This window comes from Corythoichthys intestinalis, chromosome 18, assembly GCF_030265065.1.
Source record: "Corythoichthys intestinalis isolate RoL2023-P3 chromosome 18, ASM3026506v1, whole genome shotgun sequence".
NCBI lineage: Eukaryota > Metazoa > Chordata > Actinopteri > Syngnathiformes > Syngnathidae > Corythoichthys > Corythoichthys intestinalis.
Genome location: NC_080412.1, coordinates 16,613,358 through 16,638,536, shown reverse-complemented (window position 1 = coordinate 16,638,536; position 25,179 = coordinate 16,613,358). Strand labels below are relative to the sequence as shown.

General features: G+C 38.7%; 1 protein-coding gene across 2 annotated transcripts; it reads left to right on the top strand.

Moving 5' to 3' along the window:
- Positions 1-5,570: 5,570 nt before the first annotated feature.
- On the top strand, positions 5,571-24,478 carry eral1 (Era-like 12S mitochondrial rRNA chaperone 1). 2 transcript variants are annotated; one of them, XM_057821709.1, is made up of 11 exons: positions 5,571-5,793; positions 6,281-6,439; positions 6,552-6,679; positions 10,720-10,797; positions 10,870-10,916; positions 10,985-11,046; positions 11,121-11,176; positions 12,098-12,406; positions 14,005-14,154; positions 14,236-14,316; positions 16,942-24,478. In XM_057821709.1, the coding sequence occupies exons 1-11, from the start codon at positions 5,688-5,690 to the stop codon at positions 17,065-17,067; spliced, it is 1,302 nt and encodes a 433-aa protein (XP_057677692.1). In that variant the 5' UTR covers positions 5,571-5,687; the 3' UTR covers positions 17,068-24,478. The 2 variants fall into 2 exon arrangements, with proteins under 2 accessions (XP_057677692.1, XP_057677691.1); XM_057821708.1 differs by having other exon boundaries at positions 11,121-11,233; positions 16,942-24,476.
- The last annotated feature ends 701 nt before the right edge of the window (positions 24,479-25,179 follow it).

Sequence of the window (25,179 nt, the reverse complement as noted above, 5' to 3'; positions counted from 1 at the left end):
AGAGGTAACACCAGTTACTTGGCCAAGTAACTAATTACTCTTACCTTCAGGTAACTGAGTTACCAACTCAATTACTTTTTGGGAGGAGTAATTTGTAACTAATTAATTACTTTTTAAAAGTAAGATTAACAACACTGGTCATAAAGATGAAGTCTGCTGAATGAAAAGTGACGACAGCGTAGATTTCATTCTGCCAATTTGTTGCCAAACACAATTTGCCTGCAACTATTGCTGATCACTTCTCAGAATTAACAAAATAAATGTTCCCTGACTCAAAGATTGCAACTATAAATATGTTGGAGCTATCGTTAGCAAGTTGTATTTTCGGTTGACACCATGTGGGGGGCCTGATAACCAAGGAATGAGGGGGTGGGGGGGTCTGAGAGATAAGTGATTGGAAGGGGTGAAGTGCACCTAAATCAGCCATGTAGTCTAGAACCCAGTATTTGTGTGACTCCCTTGCGAGTTTGAGTATGTTGGCATCCTATTCTATGCTGTCTTTTCGCTAATCCTGACACCAATAGTCATGCTGAAGTCCCATCTAACATGTCATAGTCCCGCAGATGAATGGAGATGCTGCGTGAGTGCCACCCCAGGGCCACGGCCCTGTTCCAGCCAATCCGGGGAGATATATATATATATATAAAACTACACTGAACGTACTTCATAAAAATACAACATCTGATTTTTAAAAGAGGTAAAAAATAAAATTGCTTAACACAGTTGAATTTCCCCATACTAGTGTTAGGTTAGGTTAGGTTAGGTTAGGTTAGGTTAGGTTAGGTTAGGTTAGGTTAGGTTAGGTTAGGTTAGGTTAGGTTAGGTTAGGTTAGGTTAGGTTACAGATACTAACCTAAGTTAACAGAGTGGACAGTTTTTTCAGCAGTAATTTAAAAACGACGTATAATTAAGGATCATAAAATCATAACTATCATGTTGGAATTTTTTTTACTTATTTTACTTATTGTACAGACTGAATCTGAATGAAACACACTGAGGACAGAGCAAAATTCCATAACAAGTTTTTACCAGAAGTAAATTAAATATAAAAATTGAAATAAGGAGCCTGTACCCTGTGAATTTATAATAAACGGCAACTGACAAAAAAAGATGAAGATATATGAGTATTTGTCCAACTTAAGTGAAAATACAGTTTAATTTATACTGGGGACACAAATGGCACCCTATTAAAAATGACCAAAGGGACTAATTGGCAGCCATTGATGGCGCTAGATGCCCAATCCATTTCGATTGGACGCCTAGCGCTGTCAATGGTTTTGGACAATGTGCATTCACAGAAAGTCTTCGCAGTTTAAATAAACCGGATGTCAATATTATCAATGGAAATTAGTTAAATACTCTGAAAAAGAAAAAAAAAATCAACTTCAGAGTGTTATTAGGTGGAATGTCTGCTTTTAGTTTGTCGTAATTGTTTCCTCTTATTTCAGAAGCCTAGTCCAGCCACTGATTGTCTTCGTGTCCCATTTACTTATATATAAATAGTCTGCGCCCCACGCCTGTCCTTTGTTAAATCGTCTTGTCCTCTGTCATGTCCTGAACCAGCCATCATCTTAATTATTCTTTCATGTTACTGAAGCCTATATATATATATATATATATATATATATATATATATATATATATATATATATATATATATATATATATATATATATATATATACACACATAGTGCAAATTGTGAGTTGAAACTTAAAGTGCAAATTGTGAGTTGAAACTTAAAATGGACTGTTGGACAAATTTTATCTATTCTATTCTATATCAATCTATATATTTAAAAAGACAGTACAAACAAAAGTTGCCGAGCTGATATATATATATATATATATATATATATATATATATATATATATATATATATATATATATATATATATATATATATATATATATATATATATATATATATATAGTAAGAGTCGTAACGCTCATGCTAAATCCAGCCTGCAGGCCTCATTCCCCACATCAGTGAGTGAAAGAAGAGGAAAATGCAGCATGAAAGCCCAATCACATGGAGCGCTTAAAGTTCAGCAGGTGGGGAGGCAGCCCTAGCAGCAAGCTCTATCAGGAAATAATACAAAGTTAATGATGCAGAATGCTATTCTCGTTCTCCATAGCAAAGCCGACGTCAATACGGGATGTCAAAAGAACGCCGTTCTCAATTATGCTTTTTATATTCGCCGATGACATGAGTGATGATTTCAAAGGGAGGCGTTATTGATTCACTCGGGAGACAAGTCCCATCGATTGGAAGTCTTTACTTGATCCCCCCGCTGTGAAAGAGATTGTACAATCAGAGCGTGAGTGTGACCTATATGGTTAGTTTGGGGGGTTAAATTGCCTTTTTTTAAAAAAGGGGGGGGAAACAGTCGAGGCAAGGACAGCGCTGTGATTGCAGAGTCCGGGGGACCTTTGGGGTCTGCAGCCCGTGAAGTTGAGCCATGATGAACAGTTGAAAGTCACGTATGTGTTCATTAATCTGTTAAGAATGTGTGAGAAGGGAGGAAAGGGCTGCTTGCAGCCAGCCAGCTGTGCAGCATCACGCCTCTCGATGCAATCACGGCGTGATGGATGCTCTGACACATTGTTTTTTTCCACCTCCGCTCCCCGTTGACATGCCTCCATGGCTCATGTGCTTATTATTCCGTGAACTTTGTTATTCCTCATGAGCAGACGGGTCTTATTAGTGGAGACGCTGCCAGTTATTGCACATCTAATCCCGGCTTGTGTTAACACCGGGGCATAAAAGCTGACAACGGCTGTTATATATACGTCACATGCGGCGAGTTAATTACATTGAATTGATTGACTGAAATGTAGCGGCATGGAGAGGTTTTCGTCGGAAGTCGTGAAGTCTCCTTGGCAGGTGCTGTTCAAATGGCAATGCGGGGTACATCTCATGATTAAACGGTCTGCGAGTAAAGCCTTTTTTTAGCGAGAGTGCTTTTCTTGAAGGCCAGAGTTAATGCAGTCATAGAAGAGACATGCCCACGTGAAACGGCCATGTGAGGAAAGCCCTGAGGGAGAGCAGGCCTTGAATGAATGTGAGTTAGGGAGAGAGTGGGAAAAAGGCAGAGTTTACTGATCCTGAAATATCCTTTTGGTGTCTGCTTTACTTTGAATTCCGCAGTGAAGTGTCAGCTAAAAGCTCCGTTTTTGTCTTGCTCATCTGCGGTTGAGGAGCTTTTAGTGTTTGATGATGACAGATTGTGAGCTACCTGATATGCTTCATCATCCTTCCCCACTGGAGGTGTTTGCTGCACGCTGAGCGAGTCCTCCAGGACTAACAAACAGACGGCGTGTTTGGACTATGAGGAGACATCTGCTCGGCCAACGTTAAGCACAGGAAATGAAAACAACCTTTTTCACAATGACACAGAACTTTTCTTGTGTAATTAGTTTAATGAATGTTATTGAAGTGATAGACGTCCAATCCATTTGAATTGGGGGAGTTGGCGGTGAATCATGACCGCCAATGATGGTTGAGGAACCGAAAGAACCTTTGAATGCTTTTATCTGCTTTAAAAATCAGTAGATGTTTGTGACATTTGATATTGTGAGAGTACAATGCTTATTTTAGCATCTATAAAGCCTACCTGCTGTTGACAGGTGGCTACTGAAATGAGGCTGCAGCATTCCTCAGAGAGTTTCTCGGGAAAATGAAGATTTATTCATTTCCTTTGTTATTTTTAAGATGTTTTATTTGTCAAAGTGTCGCTCTTCTTTATGCTATTTCTGGTCATCGCTGACTTATGCAGCCTGGACTGGTTGCGGTCAGTTGCAGGCAGGGGTGAAAGTGGGCCGGAACGGGCCGGAACATGAGTTTCGGGGCCTGAACGCTGTTCCGGCATATGGTGCTTTGATCCCGAAAATATGACGCCAACTGTCAAAACTATGTTAAAAAAAAAAAAAAACCTGCCACGCCGCCACACACGCATCTCCAAAAAGAACAATCAACTAACATCAGATTTACATACACAAGTGTTAACAACATTCCTAATAAAGTGCTTCTGTCGCGTAATCCATTTCCAACCATATTTATAATTCATTCATTAATTCTACGTTGTTCTTCCCAGTGTCTCTCTGTATCTGTCAAGTCACATCAATAAGCAAAAAGCACATGCAGGCGGCAAAAAAAAAAAACAACAACAAAAAACTGGACTCTGCTGTCATACTGACATACTGGCATGTGATCAGCATGGACAGTTAGCTCTAATTGGTGCATGCATGTTTTTCCTTAACAACAAATAGAGAGGAGAAAAGCAAGCTTCTTGAATTAAAAAGTACAAGAAAACAGAAAATTGAAACGATCTTCAAGAGAAAGGAAAGAGTTTATGAGGTTTATTTTATTCTATTTGGTAGGTTCAGAAATGTCTTCCATGTTAATGTGCACTTTGGGCTTATTTTTGTTCATTTATGTAAGGCTACTTATTTATTTCCATATAATTATTTTTAAAAAATCAATGTTTGCTTTATCTTCAAAATATATTTCATTTTACTGTGCTAATGTAAGTCATTTGTACTCATTTTTTGTTAATGTATGTTACGCATATCTTTATTATTTTTAAAAAGTCAATGTTTACCTAATCTTTGGGTTTAATGTACATTCTATGCTCTTGAATAGTTAAAAATGAGGTTTTGCATTTAGATTTGAGGATATCAGGGAAAATAAAAATTACATGTAGTTTTAAATGGAATTTTGCAAATCAGTGAAAAAATACAATTTTGAATGAAAATCACTTTCTCATTTATGCCTTGTTTCAGTGTAATGCAGTAGCCTAATGCATGTGAAACCTTTCATTTGTTCATTTTCCGAGCCGCTTATCCTCAAGAGGGTCACGGGGCGTTGGAGCCAATCCCAGCTAAGTATGGGCAGTAGGTTGCCAGCCAATCGCAGGACACAAGGAGACTAACAATCATTCGCGTACACACTGATCCCTAGGGACAATTAAGAGTGTTCGATCAGCCTACCATGCATGTTTTTGGTATGTGGGGGAACCGGAGTACCCAGGTAAAACCCACGCAGGCCCGGGAGAACATGCAAACTCTATTTTCCTATTATTTATTCAGTTTTTTAAATTTATTTAATACATATTTTTATACTGGAGTGCCACGTCAAATTTCGTTGTGGACAACGTTCTTGCTGACAATGGCAATAAAGTTCTATTCTATTCTATTCTATTCTATTCTATTCTATTCTATTCTATTCTATTCTATTCTATTCTATTCTATTCTATTCTATTTTAACTCCACTTAAGAGCCTAAATTAGAATGTAGGATCTCTGTCTGTTTTATTTATTTATTTATTAATATTATTATTATTATTATTCTTTTGCTGTAGTATGTGTCAGACGTATGACGCGCACATGCGTAACTTGCCTCTGGAAAACGATGATATAACAATAATAATGATAATAATAATAATAATATATTTTAATACTGTTTTAGATGGTTATTAACGTTGTTGTAGTTCTAATATTGCCGCTAGAGAGCAGTGTCGCCACTTAAAACAGTCTCGAAACAGGAAATATAGCTTTGTTGGTCAAACAAACATGGCGGCGCCCCATTGACGTTGCTGGCGTGACAGAAAAGCATCGACGCAGATTTTAGTGATAAGTTTATTAGTCGTATCTGTATCAGTAGAACAGGTTTTTAACATAAAGTATAATGGCTTTCAGAGTGTGCAGGCGAATTTTCAGGTGCTCGGCTGTCATCTCCAGACAGTTTATCGTACCTGCTAGAAAAGAATCCGCGCAATGGCTTCTTACCAAAGGTTAGTAGTTTATCCTTCTGATTTATAACGCGAGTTGAGATGCACTTAATTGAGCACAAACGTAATCAAGAACTTCGGAGCTATATCCGTGGCGTAACGTGTGATGTAGCTGTAATCGCATCCTGTTTTAATGTATAATAAGCTACCACCACTTACTTTTGTCCACATTTTGAATAATTGTTTCAGCAGGAGCCCTCACTACTGTTCATCAAACAAACAACATACCGGTACATAATTACATCGTTCACATTCAGAACTGTGAATGTCATAGCTATTATTAAAGCCTATCCAACAAGACAAAAGTATTATAGTGCACCCTTGTGGATAGGGTCGGAACTCACAAGACATTTCAGTACAAAGCAAAACCAAATGATTTCTCCCAGTCAAATTCCCTCCATAAATCTGAAAATGGCAAACAGCAGGATATGCGTCAGTTCTCAGTTATTGTTTTATCATTGTATTGATGGAGATGGATGTGCTTTTACAGGAAACACTAAATGTTGCTCTGGAAGGAGCAACTCGTTTAGCTTCAATCCTGCGTGCTCCATCACATCAGATGCGTTTGTGAGCGGTCTGCTGAGAGAGACTGCTGGCGATGCAGTCAACAGCACTTACCGCCTTCCCGGTTCTGTTCCTCCAGACAGAGGTAACTTGACCAAGTTGAACATATAAATTTGATTTGTTTTGATCCCTGTCCATCAGAGATTGTGTTGCTGTCATTATATTTGCACACTCATAATTTTGTGATTCCGTGACAGGTGAACAAATGTGTTTACTACTGAGACATCCAGATCAGCCTGAACATGCAAAGGTTTTGAAAGTCGCGATAATTGGTGCTCCGAATGCTGGAAAGTCAACTTTGTCCAACCAGCTTCTTGGCAGAAAGGTCTCTTCATTTGAACCTATAATTCTGTGTTTTGCCTTCCTGAAACGACCGTAATTTTCAGACTATAAGGCGCATCTGTCTATAAGCCGGCACACACCAAATTTGATTCGAAAACTGCATTTGTTCGTATAGATAAGCCGCACTGGACTATAGGCCGCAGCTGTCCTCACTGTATTATGGGATATTTACATCAAAAGATATTAACCGATATCACTTTATTAGACAACGGCGTCATAAGACTGTCATAAGACCAAATGAACCACCATGAAGCTTTGCAGCCAATTGGTTCATTGCTTCAAGAGGCTTCATTTGGCCATCACTGCTCCCTTGGGGGAGACGGTCAACCTCTGCTGCCACCTGCGGTGACCACTGTTGTCATCCAACATGCGTACTAGCATGCATTGCATCACTTCAGATGTAAATAACAATCAAAATTCATGTTCTTTGCTAATTATTTCTTCAGTTACTGTTCCAGTTGTTTTATTAATTGCTAGTCATGATATTTGGTAACACTTTATTTGACAGTGGCGCCATAAGACTGTCATAAGACCATCATAATTATGACATGACTAGGGATGGGAATTGATGCGATTTTTACGATTCCGATTCCATTATCGATATTGCTTAACGATTCGATTCTTTATCGATTCTCTTATCAATTCTAATTTCGGGGAAAAGAAGAACAAACATTTTGATTGGCATCAAGTTTGTTTAATCAGAAGTCACAACCTTACAAACTCACAACGAGGTCAAAAGAGGCCCAAAGCCTCAATGTTAACTGTGGCAATAAGTGGCAAATGCACAAGAATGTGTAATATTTTACTAAAACATTTTTCTAATAGAAATAAAAAATATTGGTATATTTTGGCATATAGGTCGTTGTTCTACCTTTGGCAATGTCCCCAAACTTTTTCCTGTGAGGGCCAAATAACTTTTCCCTTCTCTGATGAGAGGCTGGGGTCAGTTTGTAACAGAAAAAGTGTGACAATTGCAGGAGTGCGTAAATGTAAAAAAATTATTGTTTTTCAGAAAGCCACAATCAAATAACCTTCTGTGGATTCTTCACGGAACAAAAGTAAATAAAATAAAAATAATAATAATATATAATAATAGCACTATTAATTAAATAGATAATAACCAAATAAACCTCTCTGAGTTATTCACTGAAAAAGGCCAGGAAATAAATAACACTACTGAGGGAGAAAAAAACAAAAACATTTCAAAATGCTCTCTGGAATTGTTCAGGGGGCCGGACCAAATATGGAGCCGCGGGCCGTAGTTTGGGGACCCCTGTTTTTATTTACCAGTATATTGAAATGCATGCCTTTTAGTTTTTATGGTGCTTTCACGCTCAAGTGGTGGCGCCCTTGCGCTTCTTCACGCGAAGAAGAGTGCGCTCACGTGAAGAAGACCGCGCTTACACACGAAGAAGAAATGCCGCATCCAAGCGAGTGAGCGAGTTAGTGAGAAAGGGAAACACTGCCACGAGCCTACGTTCTTTGTTAATGTTTGTAAAATATCTACAGAGCCAACGCCTGTATGTATCATCTTCTGTGTTGTTGTTGTGTATTTCCACTCGCGATCGGACACTTAAATCCAGTTGTGTAGTGGTTTAAACGATGTGCTAATGCTAGTGAACGCATGCTAACTGTTTGTTGTTACTGTGTTAGCAGCTAATCATCGCTGATTTACGTTGATGCAAACCTGTTTGTTATTGGGGACGAAATTGATTTGTTTCATTTCTATTTTTAGTTTCAAGTGATGGTTGAATAAAGTCAGCAAATTATACCAACGTCTTCTGCATCGTCATTTGGGAGGTTAGCTAGCTGTATAGCCAGGACTGAGCCTTGGCGTCTCGGTGAGGACAGTGCAGTCTATTCCCTCCCGATGCAGTTATTTCCATCTCGCAATGACTGCAAGTCGCTTTGTTGTAATTTTTCCTCGTGAAGTGAAGACACATTTTCGAGCGTTCGAACCTACGTGCTGTCATTGTTATGTTTACGGTGGCAATGCTCGTGCTAAACTATCGTAACCTTTCATTTTCACCCTTTTTCCTGGTGAAGTGTAGCCAAACTTTGGAGCGAGTGGTTCTTGGCACCATGCTAGTTTGATGCGTCTGGACAACAAGACACATCACGACGCAATATGCGTCTTTAGGGATCGTTAAAGGGATCGTTAGGGCTTTTTCATTGTGATGTCGAGGCCTCGAAACACTCGGAACCGGTTCCGAATTGGAATCGGATTTCGATTCCCATCCCATGCCTAGACATGACACTGCCATGAGCATTAATGAATGCTTATGACAGATGTCATTTTGTGTCATCCGACAAATGATCTCACTTTTGGATGGATGTAAAAGATCCGAGCTGGACATAAGTGGAGTTTTCCGAATGACAATTAATGACATCTGTCAGAAGCATTTATTGATGTCCATGTTAGTGTCATGTCATAATTCTGAAGGTCTTATGACAGTCTTATGACGCTGCCGTCAAATAAAGTGTTGCCTATTAACCCAAATAAATCAACAAATAAGCCGCACTGGACTATAAGCTGAAGGTTTCAAAATGAGGGAGAAAAATAGCGATTTATAGTCCAAAAATTATGGCACATAAAATATGGTAAACGCAAATGCATTTTTAAAAAAATGATTGTGCTTGTGAAAAAATATATGAAAATGAGGATTACCAAAAATGAGAGCACCGAAAGATTGATATTGTTTTCTTTTTTTCTCCAAAGCCATATGTTGTTGTGGAGTGGTTGGCACACAAACATTTTCATAATAATAATAATAATAAGAATTACAGTGGGGCAAATAAGTATTTAGTCAACCACCAATTGTGCAAGTTCTCCTACTTGAAAAGATTAGAGAGGCCTGTAATTGTCAACATGGGTAAACCTCAACCATGAGAGACAGAATGTGAAAAAAAAACAGAAATTAACATTGATATTTAAAGAATTTATTTCCAAATTAGAGTGGAAAATAAGTATTTGGTCACCTACAAACAAGCAAGATTTTTGGCTGTCAAAGTGGTCTAACTTCTAACGAGGTCTAATGAGGCTCCACTAATTACCTGTATTAAGGGCACCTGTTTTAACTCATTATCGGTATAAAAGACACCTGTCCACAATCTCAGTCAGTCACACTCCAAACTCCACTATGGCCAAGACTAAAGAGCTGTCGAAGGACACCAGAGACAAAATTGTAGACCTGCACCAGGCTGGGGAGACTGAATCTGCAATAGGTAAAACGCTTGGTGTAAAGAAATCAACTGTGGGAGCAGTCATTAGAAAATGGAAGACATACAAGACCACTGATAATCTCCCTCAATCTGGGGCTCCATGCAAGATCTCACCCCGTGGCGTCAAAATGATAACAAGAACGGTGAGCAAAAATCCCAGAACCACATGGGGTGACCTATTGAATGACCTAGAGAGAGCTGGGACCACAGTAACAAAGGCTACTATCAGTAACACAATGCGCCGCCAGGGACTCAAATCCTGCACTGCCCGACGTGTCCCCCTGCTGAAGCCAGTACACGTCCAGGCCTGTCTGCGGTTACCAGCAACAGTGTGTGAAAAGTTTGTGAAGAGTTACAGAAAACGTTTGGCCTCCGTTATTGCCAACAAAGGATACATAACAAAGTATTGAGATGAACTTTTGGTAGAACAGCGCTATACAAGTATAACACCATTTACCATTGACCAAATACTTACTTTCCACCATGATTTGCAAATACATTCTTCAAAAATCAAACAATGTGATTTTCTGTTTTTTTTTTTTTCCACATTCTGTCTGTCATGGATGAGGTTTACCCATGTTGACAATTACAGGCCTCTCTAATATTTTCAAGTGGGAGAACTTGCACAATTAGTGCTTGACTAAATACTTATTTGCCCCACTGTATATGTACTTAAAATAATATGTGCTTGGGAATTGATTTATTCCTCAATTATTCCTATCCGTCCAGGCCCTGTTGCACCAAAGCAGGCTCAAACCACGTTTCCAGTTTTTAAACTTGATACATTTTGTTGCATTGAAGGTGTTTGCTGTCTCCAAAAAAGTACACACTACGCGCAAACGAGCCCTGGGAGTCCTAACAGAGGAGGATACACAAATTGTAAGACTTCACTTCCATTGCTACTGTATATGTTCAATTAAATGTCAAAGCTAAACCTGACATCTATTTTAGATTTTACTGGATACGCCAGGCCTTACAACCCCGTCAAAAGTCAAAAGGTACATTTGCTCCTTTTTGTTCATCGTATGTGGTTTGTTTTAAAGATTACTAACATCCCCTTTGACAGACACCATCTTGAGAAGTCTTTGCTTTTGGATCCTTGGAGCACAGTAAAAGAGGCTGACCTAAGTAGGGCTGGATTTTAAGTTTCCCCTATATTAGCTGGATGTCAAAGGTTATTCACAGTAACTCTCTGTTCACAGTGGTGATCGTGGTTGATGTGTCAGACAGATGGATGTGCAGAAGCCTGGACTTCGAGGTGCTTAAATGCCTGGCACAACACCCTAACATCCCGGCAATACTTGTCCTCAATAAGGTAGCCTCTCCTAGAAACACAAACACAATTCAAACAATATGTTCGTAAATAGTACCCGCACAAATCGAAGGCATTTGCTCTAGAGCTGCAGCGATCAATTATTTTAGTAGTCAATTAATTAATGATCTAGTGAGTTTGAATAATCGAGTACTCAGATAAGGAACATAAAAAATGAAAATGCCTGAGCTGAGCCTCAAATGGTATTTAAAAAAAAAAAAAGAGATGAGGATCTAAGAACAACAAAAGAACAATTGGCTAACTTACAAAGCAAAAGTCCGCTAGCTTAAATATATATATATATATATATATATATATATATATATATATATATACATAGTTTTTAACAATGCTCTTAATGGTTCAGACACATATTTCCAACAAAAATTATCGTTTGAACGAAATCACGAATGCATTTAAAAAAATAAGCCTAAACGAAAACTTATGTTGGTCTTAACAGGGAGCAGCTGGATGTAGCGATGTTAAATAAGTTATGTCATATTCACAGTTGCAACTAGACGGCAGTGTTTCACCCAAAATCAATAAAACTAAATGCAAACACTTTCAAAACAAACCATTACAACGCCACTTTAATGAAAAGGATACTCCAAGCAGCAAAATTCAATTTGAATCTTTTTTTCTAATTGAATTACTCAAGTTAGTCGATTAATCGTTGCAGCACTAATTTGCTCGTTGCCCGACTGTTCAACTTCTAGCCTCTCGTCATTGTATCACTCACTTGTATGAGGTGCGGCTGCTCTCACAACACAATGGAAAAGCTTTCAAAGATGTGCTCCAATTGTAATCTGTGTTGTATTTTGACAAAAGAGTCATAGAAATTTGTCTTAATTCAGCTTCCCTCATTAGGTAGACCAGGTAAAAGTGAAGGACAAGCTTCTAAGCATCACAGCAGAGCTGACATGCGGGGTCGTGAATGGTCGCAAACTGCGCATCCGACCCGTGATCAAGCCCCCTCGTGAGGAAAAGAGGCCTGAGCGGGATTGGGAAGAGCCGCACACGATGGACGATGCCGGGCCGGAGGACAGTGCTGATATCGATGATTCTGTGCGAGCCAAAGAACATATGAAGGTGCTGAGGAACCAGAAAGGCTGGCCTGGCTTTAAGGATGTTTTCATGCTCTCTTCTTTGGATAAGGAGGATGTTGAGACACTCAAGGTTTGCATCATTTAATGCAGTTTATTTTCTAAAGTTACCAGTGTTGTTTTCGACAGCCCTTTTACTTATTAGTCTTAGGCTAGGTTCATACTGCAGGTCTTAATGCACAATTCCTACTTTTTGTCATGTCGATTGTTTTGGCGTGCCCAATGAGACTGCCTTTGTCCATTGAGCCCGTTCAAGTATTACGCATGCGCATTAATTCGCAGTTTCGACATGCGCTGATCAGCAAACTGACTCGCATGCGGAGAAGCATCAAAACAAATGACCACACATGCTGGCTGTACGTCATTCCAGGGTGATCATATTTTGATTTCCAAAAAGAGGACACAAGTAACAGACATTAATAATCCCCTTTTATTCATATATTCAAAATTTATATGGAATGATAGAACGCATGCACTCACTGTGTGTGCATGACGCACACACATAGCCTTTTGTGTGTGCGTCAGTTTACCCCGACTCCGCCATATAAGCAATACTGAAATATTGCTGATTTGGCGCGCAGATAGAAAACCGAGTATTATCAGGCTTACCCTTTTCTTCATTTGATTTTTTTATGACTGTGGTCAAGCCTGCCTCCTGCGTAAAAGCCGAGTTCAAGCTAGGCACTAACGCTAATGTACAGATACATCGCTGCTGTCCTGCCTACTACTCTTTGCTGACGTTATTGCTGCATGAATTCTGATTTGAAAGACTTGACAGTTCAGACCGCAGCCCAATTCTGGAAAAATGTGGCCCAGATCGCATTTTGACCACATACGAAAGTGACTTGGATCAGATTTGAAACTGGCCACTTTTAATCGACCAGTCCCGTTCAGATCGTCAAGTTAATGCCTCAGAGTCGGAAAAAAATGAAAAAATCGGATCCGTGCATTAAGACCTGCCGTATGAACCTAGCCTAGTCATATTTTAGTCATCTAGAAATGACAAAAACTCAAAACTAATATCGTCTAGTTTTAGCCGACGTTTACTAAAAATGTTTTTGTGTGTAAAATTAAAAAAATAAATAAATAAAAGTTTCCAACTATTTCGAATGGACATAGACAAACGAGCGCATATTGTAGCGTCTACAAGTACAACCCCAACTTGGTGATTATATACACTTAGCAGGAAAACAGTACATTATTTTCCGGTAATTATAGCCACCAGGATGCCACGAAATGTATGTAAAAATAAGTTGTCCGAGAGTTTAGAGGACACTCACTGTTAGCCTAATGCTAACGCGAATGCTATGCTAACGTTACAAGTTAGTTTTAGTGTGTTGATCACTCAGCAAAGACATTTAAAGGCTAAAGCAACATTTCATATTCTCTGGCCAAGAAAACAAGTCTTACTGTTTGAGCAAGCCTGCATGGAGACGACACACTTGTGAGTAGGGAAGGGGGATGGCGCAGCACTTCACAAGTGACACACTCAGACACTGCTACATGAAGGTTAACTATACATAAAATGTACTCATTTTGAACATGTGACGGAAATTTTTGTCTCGTTCTGGTCAGACGAAAACTGTCATACGTCTCCACTTTTTTGTTGAATATACAGTATGTTTAAAAGTAGGATAGTGTTCCTCCGTTCACTTGCTTGTATTTTCCCAGAGCTACCTAGTGAGCACAGCCAAGTCTGGAGCGTGGCAGTATCACAGTGAGGTTCTAACAGATCAGAATCCAGAGGAAATGTGCATCAACATTATCAGAGAGAAGCTCCTGGAGCACCTGCCCCAAGAAGTTCCCTATGCAGTGACACAGGTGACCAATGAATGAAATATAATTCGCTGCATCAATTTTGACCTGGTGTCAATTATTTATTTTGGTTGTGAACGGTTTCAGTTTATTGAGCTTTGGGACGTGGATGAAAACGGACCGATTAACATCTTGGTGAAAATTCAAACCTCAAAGGAAACTCACATGGTAGGTCATCCTTCCATCAGCTCCATTCTATTAGCCCCAATCCCCAGTTTTTATTATTCATCATTATGAATAAAATTATACATTGATCAAATGTTATTAAAAACAAAATCAATCAAAATAAAATGAATAAAAATTTAAAGACACTCTGGTTATGGCCTTGATTACCACTTACATTTTTTTTTTTTTTTTTTTTTAAACTTCATAGTACCGTATTTTTCTGACTATACGTCGCACCAGCCAAAAAATGCGCAATGAAAAGGGTAAAAACATTTATAAGTTGCACCGGAGTATAAGCCGCATTTTTGGGGGGGAAATTTATTTGATAGAATCCAGCACCAAGAACAGACCTGTCATCTTGAAAGGCAATTTAAAATACAATAGAGAACAACAGGCTGAATAGGTGTACGGTATGCTAACAATTAGAGCTGAAACGAATACTCGAGTAACTCGAGTTTAAAAACTGATCCGAGTAATTTTATTCACCTCGAGGAATCGTTTAATTTTGCCAGCTCTAAGCATCACGTTTTGCCCGGACTAATTTTATTGCGGGACAACGCGCTGACGTGCGTAGAGGAAGAAGCAATTAAAAAAAAAAAAAAACCTTACTGCTGCCTACATCTGCTACAAACTACGCCGACGTTGCTAAAAACTACGCCCGCATGATGCTAGTGTGGTAGCAGGTAGTGTCCGATGCGTCTCATAGATATCGCATGCATTTAGAACTAGATGCGAAATGACAGACTCGGCCGGGTCTGGGCAGCGTTTGTAAACAGCCGCAATCTTTAAGCAGTAGACTTCTCAGCGCTAATAAATATAACGTTACTGTCACTCGCACATCTAACGTTAGCCCTTCGGAGGGCTAGGTTTCTATTGATTATGACCACTGTCGATGCGTGGCTAACGTGTATTACATACAGGCTTTATTAAATCTGTAAAAACACAGCGCTGTAGAGTGATGAGGGTATAAAATTAAAACATAATAAAGCTAACTGTCAGTTTTAGCTCTGTAGTTATTGCTGAATAAAACACCAAGTACCACTGGTCCCCAATGTGCTCCAATACAGCAGGTATCATACATTTATTTTGAACACTGCAAAAACCTCAAAATCCTATCAGTACTTACAGTTTAGACTAACTTAAAACTTAACTAGTACTTAAAAATAGCTTGACACAAATGGAAATTCAATTGAAACACGTGGGGGAAAAACACGTAGCTTTCAAGTGATGTGTGTTATCAAGCGTAATTTCATTTTTAGTTAAGAAATATGTTTTTTTTAATAAGATCTAGAAGTTTTTTGAGTGAAAGCAGTGAATTTTTCTTTCTAGTCACATCTGAGATGCTGTTTTCAACAATGTACATCGAAAATAAAGACATTGATTGACTGAAAATGGTTCAATATTGGATTAAATGTCTTTTTTCTCATGTATATTTATAATTGCTCTTTACCTGAAATTTTTTTTTTATCCGATTACTCGATTAATCGATAGAATTTTCAGTCGATTACTAAAATATTCGATAGCTACAGCCCTACTAACAATACATGACGCTAGAAGTTAGATCGGGCCTAAAAAATCCAGCCCGACCCGACCGGCCCGCGGGTATTAAAGCCCGACGCGGCCCGAGCCCAATCAATTAACTTGCTTGCCTGAGCCCGAAAAAAATGATATTTTATGTTTCATTTGTGAGGACTCAGGAGAAAGCGGAACTGCGGGGATGCGATGTGTGGTTGCGTTTTGTGTGATCACGTTTGTGACGATTCCGGTGCATATATGCATAATGATAATAAATTAAAGCCTGTATTTTGTAAAAAAAAATTCTCCCAGTCTGACTGTAAGATGGATATTCAATAAACATTTATATCTTTTAAATGTGTGTGTCTGTTCTAACAGGAAGATAGTGGATTTGACATTTTAATCTCCTCGAGTTGGCAAAAAAAAAACAAGTTTTCTCAATGTCTAAATAGTCTACATATTTTTATGATAATTATAAATGAATTTACACAACGAAATAACGCTGGAAAAGTCTATTTCTCGTATGAGACTAATGCGCCACAGTCGTTTACATTCAGTGAAGCAGACACAGGTTTCCGTATAGCATTTTCAGCAATCAATTTGAATCCTTTCCATATCCCACTCGTATCGCAGTTATTTGCTCTTCAATTCCCCTGTCTTTAGTTTGTTTTTCACTCCCATAGCTGCTCCATATCGAAAAGGAAAATACCAAGATGCTCGCGGAAGGGAAGATTGAAAAGAGAGCGGGGCCACTGCATTCACGTGCGCAGGCATGCATAGCGCCTTCTCTGTTTTATCCAAATGATTTATTTTATTTAACATCCATACATCGTTTTAGTATAAATAAATGAATATATATTTATTTTAAAAAAGTTAGCGAGACAGAAGTCGGCCCGACCCGATTGTAAATAATCACACGTAAGTCGCTCCAGAGTATAAGACGCGCCCTCTGCCAAACTGTGAAAAAAAACTGCGACTTATAGTCCGAAAAATGCGGTATTTAGTTTATTGCCTGTCATAATCGATTGAACATCTAGCACAGCCAACGTCAGCCCATGAGTGCCCTTTTAAAGCTTAAGTGTATTTTTTTTTGTTTTTGTTTTGCATTCGCAGAGGCTGGTGATTGGCACAGCAGGCGAAATGATCGCACGTATCGCCAAAGAGACGAGCGATCAGCTCACACGCCTCTTCCTGAGACAAGTTAACCTTAAACTCTCGGTCAAGATGAAAAGGAAATGAAGAGATTCACCTGACACGAAATATTTCTCTTCACGGTGGCAAAAATAGATGGACAGATATGCCATATATCTTTCTAAAGGACAGGAGTTTGCTTCCACAGTTTTCGCTCTTTGTGAACCTGCTTCAAATTCATTCAACAAGGAACCAGTAATGGTTTTTTTTTGCTCTTAAACCTGCAAAATACATCCACTTATTTATTGCCGATAGGCTCATTGCGGTAGATGGTGAGCTGGAGTCGATCCATATAGTATCTGTACCAGTCACTGTCGTTTTCCGTCTGAGACGTGGACAAAGCCTGCTTTGCTAACCCTGTGTCCATCAGAGTTTGTTTAACCAGTGTGTGGCGAGTAGGCGGGACAATCTGAGATACATGTATTTGATTGGCTAAAAAAGTACTGGCATTTAAAAATGTCTGACAATAGGGGTGTCCCATCTTAGGCATACCAAACTTCGATTCCATTACGATTCGGGGTGCTACGATTCGATTATTGAACGATGATCATGGTATTGACGATGATCATGATTATCGATGCATCATACATTACTAATTAATAGTGTTGCACCGATACCATTTTTTGGCCCCGATACCGATACTTGGCTGTGCAGTATCGGCCAATACCGATACCACCCCGATTATATACATATATATATATATATATATATATATATATTTTTTTTTTTCCCCAAAGAGCTACATAATTGGATGTGAAATCATTGCTATCAAGGCTTTGTCAGGCTGTTGCTTACCTTTGCAAAATAGGAAAAAGACTAGTACAAAGTATAATACTAGCCCAACAGTAAGAAAGTAAAAAAAAGTTCATAATAATAAACTCTGAATGAACTGAGTAAACTTTTTTTAAACCTCTCAAAGGCCAAACAGTGCAACTTTCATGAAATTATTGTCACATTCTGCTGCTGGTTAGATTGTGTTTTGTTGCTGGGCTGTTAGTGGGGGCGTTCCTGACGTCACACCTGAATCCAATGCGGGCTCATCAACGCAGCATTTAAGCACGGGTGAGCTCAGAGAAGGCTGCCTAGATATTTGCTTTGCTGATCGCCATTTGACATCTCGCACTATAGTCTCGCTACATTTGCTTGTTACGCCCCTGCATTGGGTTTTTTCTGTTAGTGTGCTGCACTCGTTTGTAACCTCTACCCTGTGCAGGTATTTGAGTGTTTTTATTTTGGCTTTTTGGCTCGCTGCCTATCGTCTTAGTTGACCTTCGAGTGGTAGTATTGAGCTCCGTCGACCTGCTGTCACGGACTCCTTTTGTTATTTCTACTATCCTGCGATCGGTGTTATTTTTTGTTTGCAATCATTAAACCGTTGTACTTATCCCCCACTTGTTGACCGTGTCGAGGTCCAACCTTGTTTCCGCATTTGCGGACGCTAACAATTATAAGTAATAATAATTGACCACAGCATCCCGTCTCTCTATTAGCCTCCTTTTTTCGGGAGGGGGGGGGGGTCCCTTATTTCTATTTCTGAAAGGTGGCAACCCTACTTTGGAAACAGTTCCCAAATTATTGCAGCATTTCTTTCAGTAAAAGACAATAAAAGTAAAGTAGACGTAGTGAACTGACCAGAGATTGTTGCACCTGTCCAGCGTCCTTCCTCTGGATAGCAGTCCTGCTCTTGCAGGCTCAAACTCGTTGTGTTCGTTCACGTTTCGTCTTCACATGTTTTATCAGGTTCGAGGTATTGAAACTGGCCGATTTAACTCCACATCTCGAAACTTTCAGGCCGCAAATCTTGCACGCAGCCATTGATTTTAATTGAGGGGATTTCTATTTTGAAATATTTCCCGACCGCCGCCATGTCCCCATGTCGGCCATGTCTGCCATGTCATTGGTCAGAAGTGGCTATTGGCCCGTTCTCATTGGTCTGGAGCAGGCCAATAGCGATAGCTGTTTGGTGTTCACGTGTCATCACACAACACAGAGACAAAGTGTAGTGAGCGCCAGGAGAAAAACAAAGGCTGCGGTCAAATGTTTATAATAATGGACCGGTAAATGGTATCGGCGCCGTCTTTGTTGGTACTCGCCGATACCACCATTTTGGGCCGGATCGGCGCCCCCTGCCGATACTAGTATCGGTATCGGTGCATCTTTACTAATTAATAAAGTGGCCAAACTAGTTTATGTCCATTATTCATTTAAAATATCCTAATGATTCAACAGGAACGATGGAAACATGCCCATATAACAAAAAGCTGTTGTTAAGCTGTTTTTTTTTTTTTTTTTTTTTTTACAAAAAAGTACAAAAACATTAACCATTTGAAAGGCAGTACTTGTTTCTCAACTTGCCTATACAACACACAGCTGACCTTAAGATGCTCTGTCTCACAAGAAACTGCAAAAACATTAGCTGTTTCAAAGGCAGTACTTATCTCTCTCAACAATACAATAAAATTTACACTGGTGGAATGAATTCCACATTTTCTGGAAACAAAGTGTCTTTAATAAAAATAAGAATATACTTTGTTTTCACAGATTTCTTTACTATTTCACATGTTTGTCGTGTTACCGCTGTACTTAATCCTGGTTTCAAACATTCTGCATCTGCAATAACTTTGTACACCACCAAACAAAGCTAAATTGACATGTTAGCGAAGTCGTTAATTAGCATAGCGATCGGCGCTAACTGGTAACATCTCAAAAACGACAACAGTAAAAGCTAAACAGTACAAAAGGGTTCGTGCACTCACCTCTGATAGACTGACACGGGACTTGGCAAAACACTACGGACTTTTTCCAATTAACACGACTTGAACCTACTGCTGTACAACTGAAAGACAAGGAGCAACGAACTATCTCTCTTCCCCTCTCGCTCTAAAAAATAACTTGCGCACAAAAGAGGACCCAAATTGTAACCGCCGGGTCCCTGCCTGTCTCGTACACAAATTTATTTTTGAACTTCTTTCTGAACTTTTGAACAGGAGTAAATCTCTCGCTCAGTAACGTCAGCTGCATCCATCATAACGTTTTCCGTTCGTTAAAGGTGTCTGGGCGGCAGACGTGTCTTGAATTTCGTTCCGCTACTAGCGGCTGTCATAGTTATTAGGGAAAATCATTGTTTTTCAACAGTTGAATTGAATTGTAATCAAATAGTCACGTGTCGAATCTCGATGCATCTAATAATCGATTGTTTTGGCACACTGCTATCTGACAACAGCTAGGTTGACTTCCGGGAAATACAGTAATTCCTCGCTACTTTGCGCCCTCAGTCCATAGCAGATTTTATCTTCCAATTAAAAAATGAATAATTAAATGCAGTATTTTATAGAGCTGTCCTGATCCTATAATGTAGTCTCTCACTCTCGCTCCTGCCTCTTTTCTTTGTCAGGCAGAGCTTGCCAGAGATGATTACTTCAAAGCGCTGCATGTGTCAATCATCGTTTAACTTGTTAAACAGTTGCTCTGGGAACTCATTATATGTAAGTGAGCAGCATGAGCGGATTTGAGTGGACTCACTCAATGAAGCATTTAATAAAGACAAGCATTTTTCTACTTTATTCTTCTTTAAAAATGATTCAGTGGGACCGTAACATGTGTAAAACATGATTATTACATTTTAAGTGGTTTAAAATAATTTATTTAAATATAATAGAATTTTCAGACTATAAGCCGCAGGATTCAAAATGAGTGAAAAAAGTCGCGGCTTATAGTCGTAAAATTATGGAGTGTATATATTTTAATAAAGGATTTTTAAGCACTTCAAATGTAATAGTTATGTTTTACACATGCTACGCTCCCACTGATTTATTTTAAACAAGAAGAAAGTAGAAAATTTCTTGTCTTTAGTGCGGCTTATTTGTTGATTTATTTGAGTTAATACGTAACACATGCCTCCTAGCATGCATTCCAACACTACAGATGTAAATAACAATCAAAACTGATGTTCTTTGCTAATTATTTATTCAGTTGCTGTCCCAGTTGTTTCATTAATGGCTAGTTATGGTATTTAGTAACACTTTATTTGACAGCGGCGACATAAGACTGACATTATCATGGGCATTACTGAATGCTTATGACTGATGATATTAAGCGTCATCCGGCAAATTATGTTACTATGTCCAGCTCTGATCTTTTAAATCCATTCGAAAGTGGATAATCTCTTGTTTTATGGCGCCACTGTCAGTGAGTGTCACCAAATACCATAACTACCAATTAATGAAACAACCGGAACATTAACTGAATAATGAATTCGCACATAACATGAATTTTGATTGTCATTTACATCTGAAGCGCTGCAATGCATGCCAGGAGGCATGTTGGACAACAAAAGTGTATGCAGCAGGTGGCAGCAGAGGTTGACTGTCTCCCCCAAGGGAGCAGTGAGGCCAAATGGAGCTTATTGAAGCAATGAAGCTTTGCAGCCAATTGATTCAAAGCTTCATGGTGGTTCTTTTGGTCTTATTAGTCGTATGATGCCGCTGTCAAATCAAGTGTTACCGGTTAATATCTTTTGATGTAAATATCCCATACCACAGTGAGGACAGCTGCAGCTAATAGTCTGGTGCGGCTTATCTTTGTGTCACATTTGGTGAGTGGCGGCTTATAGTCAGGTGCGCCTTATAGTGCGAAAAGTTTTTTGTTTTTTTTTAATTTGTGGAAAAAAAGTGGGGGGAAAAAAACATGTATTATAGGTATCTCTTTCCAATGATAAATCTGGATAAATACATGGAGCACAAATTTTTTTTTCACTTATCGCGGCGGGTTCTGATCCCCATTAACTGCGAAAAACGAGTGATATGCTTTTATTTACATTTTTAAAATGAACTACTACTATTAACTATTACACATCGGAAAAATTCCATCTTTCTACACTTTTTTAAACAAGATTCTTTTTGCTGCAATGCAGATTATGGGTGTGACAAAATATCGAAATGGTGATATATCGTGATACTTTGTATCTCAAAAGGTTATCAAATGTATCTCAAAAGGTTAAGAATCGAGATATCGTTTAAAAAAAGGTGTCAATGTCTAAAAAAATAAAATAAAAATGAACCAAAAAGTTGCTACCAAAAACTTCCACCATAATAGTGTCTCAGTTAACTCAAAGGTTGCATTGACGGTGCTCGACACCCAATCCATTTAGACTGGAGTGGCAACGTTCGTTCATTCGAAACCAGAGCCTTCACAGTCATTCTGTACAGTTTTCAGGTCATTTACACGTCCTTGCTGTTCATTTTAGGGCATTTACAGGTCATTTCCTGTTGGGTTTAAGTCACTGCCTATTCATTTGGGTGATTCCCAGGTCATTTCCTGTTCTGTAACTCAAACAAGAAGAGAGCCCTAAAATAACCCAAAAATAAAAGGAAGTAACTGAAAATCAACAGGTAAATGGCCCAAAATTACCTCATTGGCTGCCACCGACCGCCATAGACATTCAATCCGTTTGAAGTGGGAGGGATGGCAGCGAATGAACGAATGTTCATTCGCTGCCACCCTCCCAGTTAAAATGGATTGGACGTCTGCTATTGATGAACTCATTCCAATTCACAGCAGAAGCTTGTTTTCTGTTTATTAGTTGTTTGTAGACTATCCTAGAATGACTTCCTGACCAATGTATCGATAATCGTTGTATCGCCATATCGTCAGCTCATCGTTATCATGAGCTTTGTATCGCAAATCATATCGAGTCGTGAGGTACTAAGAGTTTCCCACTCCTAATGCCGATGATCAAGGTCCTGTCTGTCTTTATCTCAGTGTCAAACATCTTGGAGTATTGCCAAAACTCCCAAAAGAGAGAATAAACTCCATTCTTTCAGCATGATAAAAAGGTTTGCTGCTACTTTTTTTTTTTTTAAGCACTGGAACATATATTGTTTTCACCAGTATGCACCAACAAGATGAAAAAATAGTCAATGTCAGGCTATAAGTTCAATGAATGCCCTAAAAAGGGTTAAATTATAGCTGGTTTATATATGCATTTTCAAAATATCTTTACAAATATGTGATTTGGAAAATGAACCACAGTAAATGTTTACTGAATAATAAACTATCCTCTACTTTCAACTGTTGGCTTTTGACAGTAGCTTGATATCATGTTCACAGCAGAGCGGGTTTGGCTACCTGATGGTTTATCAGGGGCTGTCAGGAGGTTTTACTCGACACATCTATTGAACACGCAACATCGTGCGCTGTTACTAAAGCAGTTGAAAAGGAAAACTATAAACGCAGCACCTACCTTTTCTATGCTAGGGATTAATATACAACAGTCAACCCCAAAATTATTATTTTATATTATTGATTAACTTCATTTGTTACATGTTATTTTTAGCGTTCACAATTTGGGAAGAAGCTCAGTGTAATTAACACCACAATAACAAAAAATGTGTTGCATTGACACTTGTTCTTACTTAATTGTGAAGTGCTAAATCCAAGTCCGACCTGAGTTTTCTGTCTGTAAATGTATTGTTTTTTTTTTTTTTTTTTTGCAAATTAAGACTTTTATTGTTGGTACAATGTAAAATGTTTGCAAAACAGTATCTTAAGAAACGTGGCTGTGTAGCCGGCACTTGAAAAGTAGCCCAAAAGTCACTGCAGCCCTCCCAATGTAAATGTTAAATGACTTTCTGAAAACACATTTGCTTGAAGAACTTTATTGCACTTGCATAAAAAAAACAACAACAAATGATGATCACAGCTACAGTTTTCCTTATTCTGCTGGTCTGGTTGATAATGAGCGAAAGCCATGGAACCCTTACCATTACTAAAACTCAGTAATGGTAACGGTTTGACGGCCACCCTCTCTCTCTTCTCTTTCTCCGAAGTGTCCCAATGCGATGAGGGAATCACCCCCTGGATAGTACATCATCTATACTGTAGTGTCTCTTCATTAAACTTACAGTATAAGATGATATCCTGTCCAGGGCACAAGCTTCTTATGTGACAAATTTCTCAAATATTTTGGATGTATTCATGTGTATACTCACTCATTTTCGCTGGCACCATCTCCCCGCTTGTGTCCAAGCCCCCCGTTGGATCCCCCCTATTAGAAGGCGACCCAAGCTCATTAGCATACTACGAAGGCATGAGGGTTGGACTTCTTTATGTAGTCTTATCTTGTCCCCATCTGCTTGCCTCTATCCACACCCTGTGTTCATGTGCATTCCCCCCCCAAAATGAACAGATGATCAGAATGACCATTTTATGTTTGATTGTGACACATGGGTGCAATTTAGAAGAAGAAAAATCTGTTGACATTAGATTTTAACACTGATTAAAATTAGCATACTGATTTCAAAATTACAGCCCGTTTTTTTGTTGATAGCACCTGATGGTTACTTAACCATTTCCTTTGGAAAAACATTGCAGTCATTCCTGTTTCTTTCATGTTATTATTATTTCATTGCATGTTAGTACTTGATTTTTTTGTTTGAACAAAACAAGCATATAGTAGAGTACTATACAGTACAGAAAACTTGGATCCCATTAGGCATGTGCATGTATGAGATTCTGAAGGTATTTATTTTATTTTATTTTATTTTTTCCTTTTTAGGCGTGACAGATCCAAACGCACAGCATTCATTTGTGACTACATTCAGTTCAACCCGAAAAGGGGTGACGAGAGAAGCCGAAGCTTATGTATGCGTATGATAACCTTAAGCAAAAATATAACGGTATTGCAATTACAGCTCTAAAATGTTTTATTAGTTTTATGGGGTTACAAAAAAAACAAAAACAAGATTTTTAATTTTCGAAACAACATATTACCTAATTGGAACATAAGTATAATGTTAAGTTAAATTAAAAATAAATAAATAAATGAAATATTCTAAGTAAAATTAAATTGGCATGCTAATTAGCCACATTATCTGCCTCGTTAACAAGCTTACGTTACAGTATGTTTTACCACCGCTAGACACACTGCACACGCTGAAGTTTACGTATACAAACTAGGGCTGTCAAAATTATCGCGTTAACGAGCGGTAATTAATTTTCTTACTTAATCCCGTTAAAATATTTGACGCAATTAACGCAGAAATGCCCCGCTCAAACAGATTAAAATGACAGCACAGTCAAAGGTGTACTTGTTGTGTTTTTCAGAGTTTTACCGCCCTCTGCTGGCGCTTGGGTGTGACTGATTTTATAGGCTTTAGCACC

Coding starts and splice junctions, on each gene's coding strand:
- eral1 (XM_057821708.1), top strand. CDS start 5,688: ATGGCTTTCAGAGTGTGCAGGCGAATTTTCAGGTGCTCGGCTGTCATC. Junction 6,440..6,551: donor TTCTGTTCCTCCAGACAGAG/GTAACTTGACCA, acceptor ATTCCGTGACAG/GTGAACAAATGTGTTTACTA. Junction 12,407..14,004: donor AGGATGTTGAGACACTCAAG/GTTTGCATCATT, acceptor GTATTTTCCCAG/AGCTACCTAGTGAGCACAGC.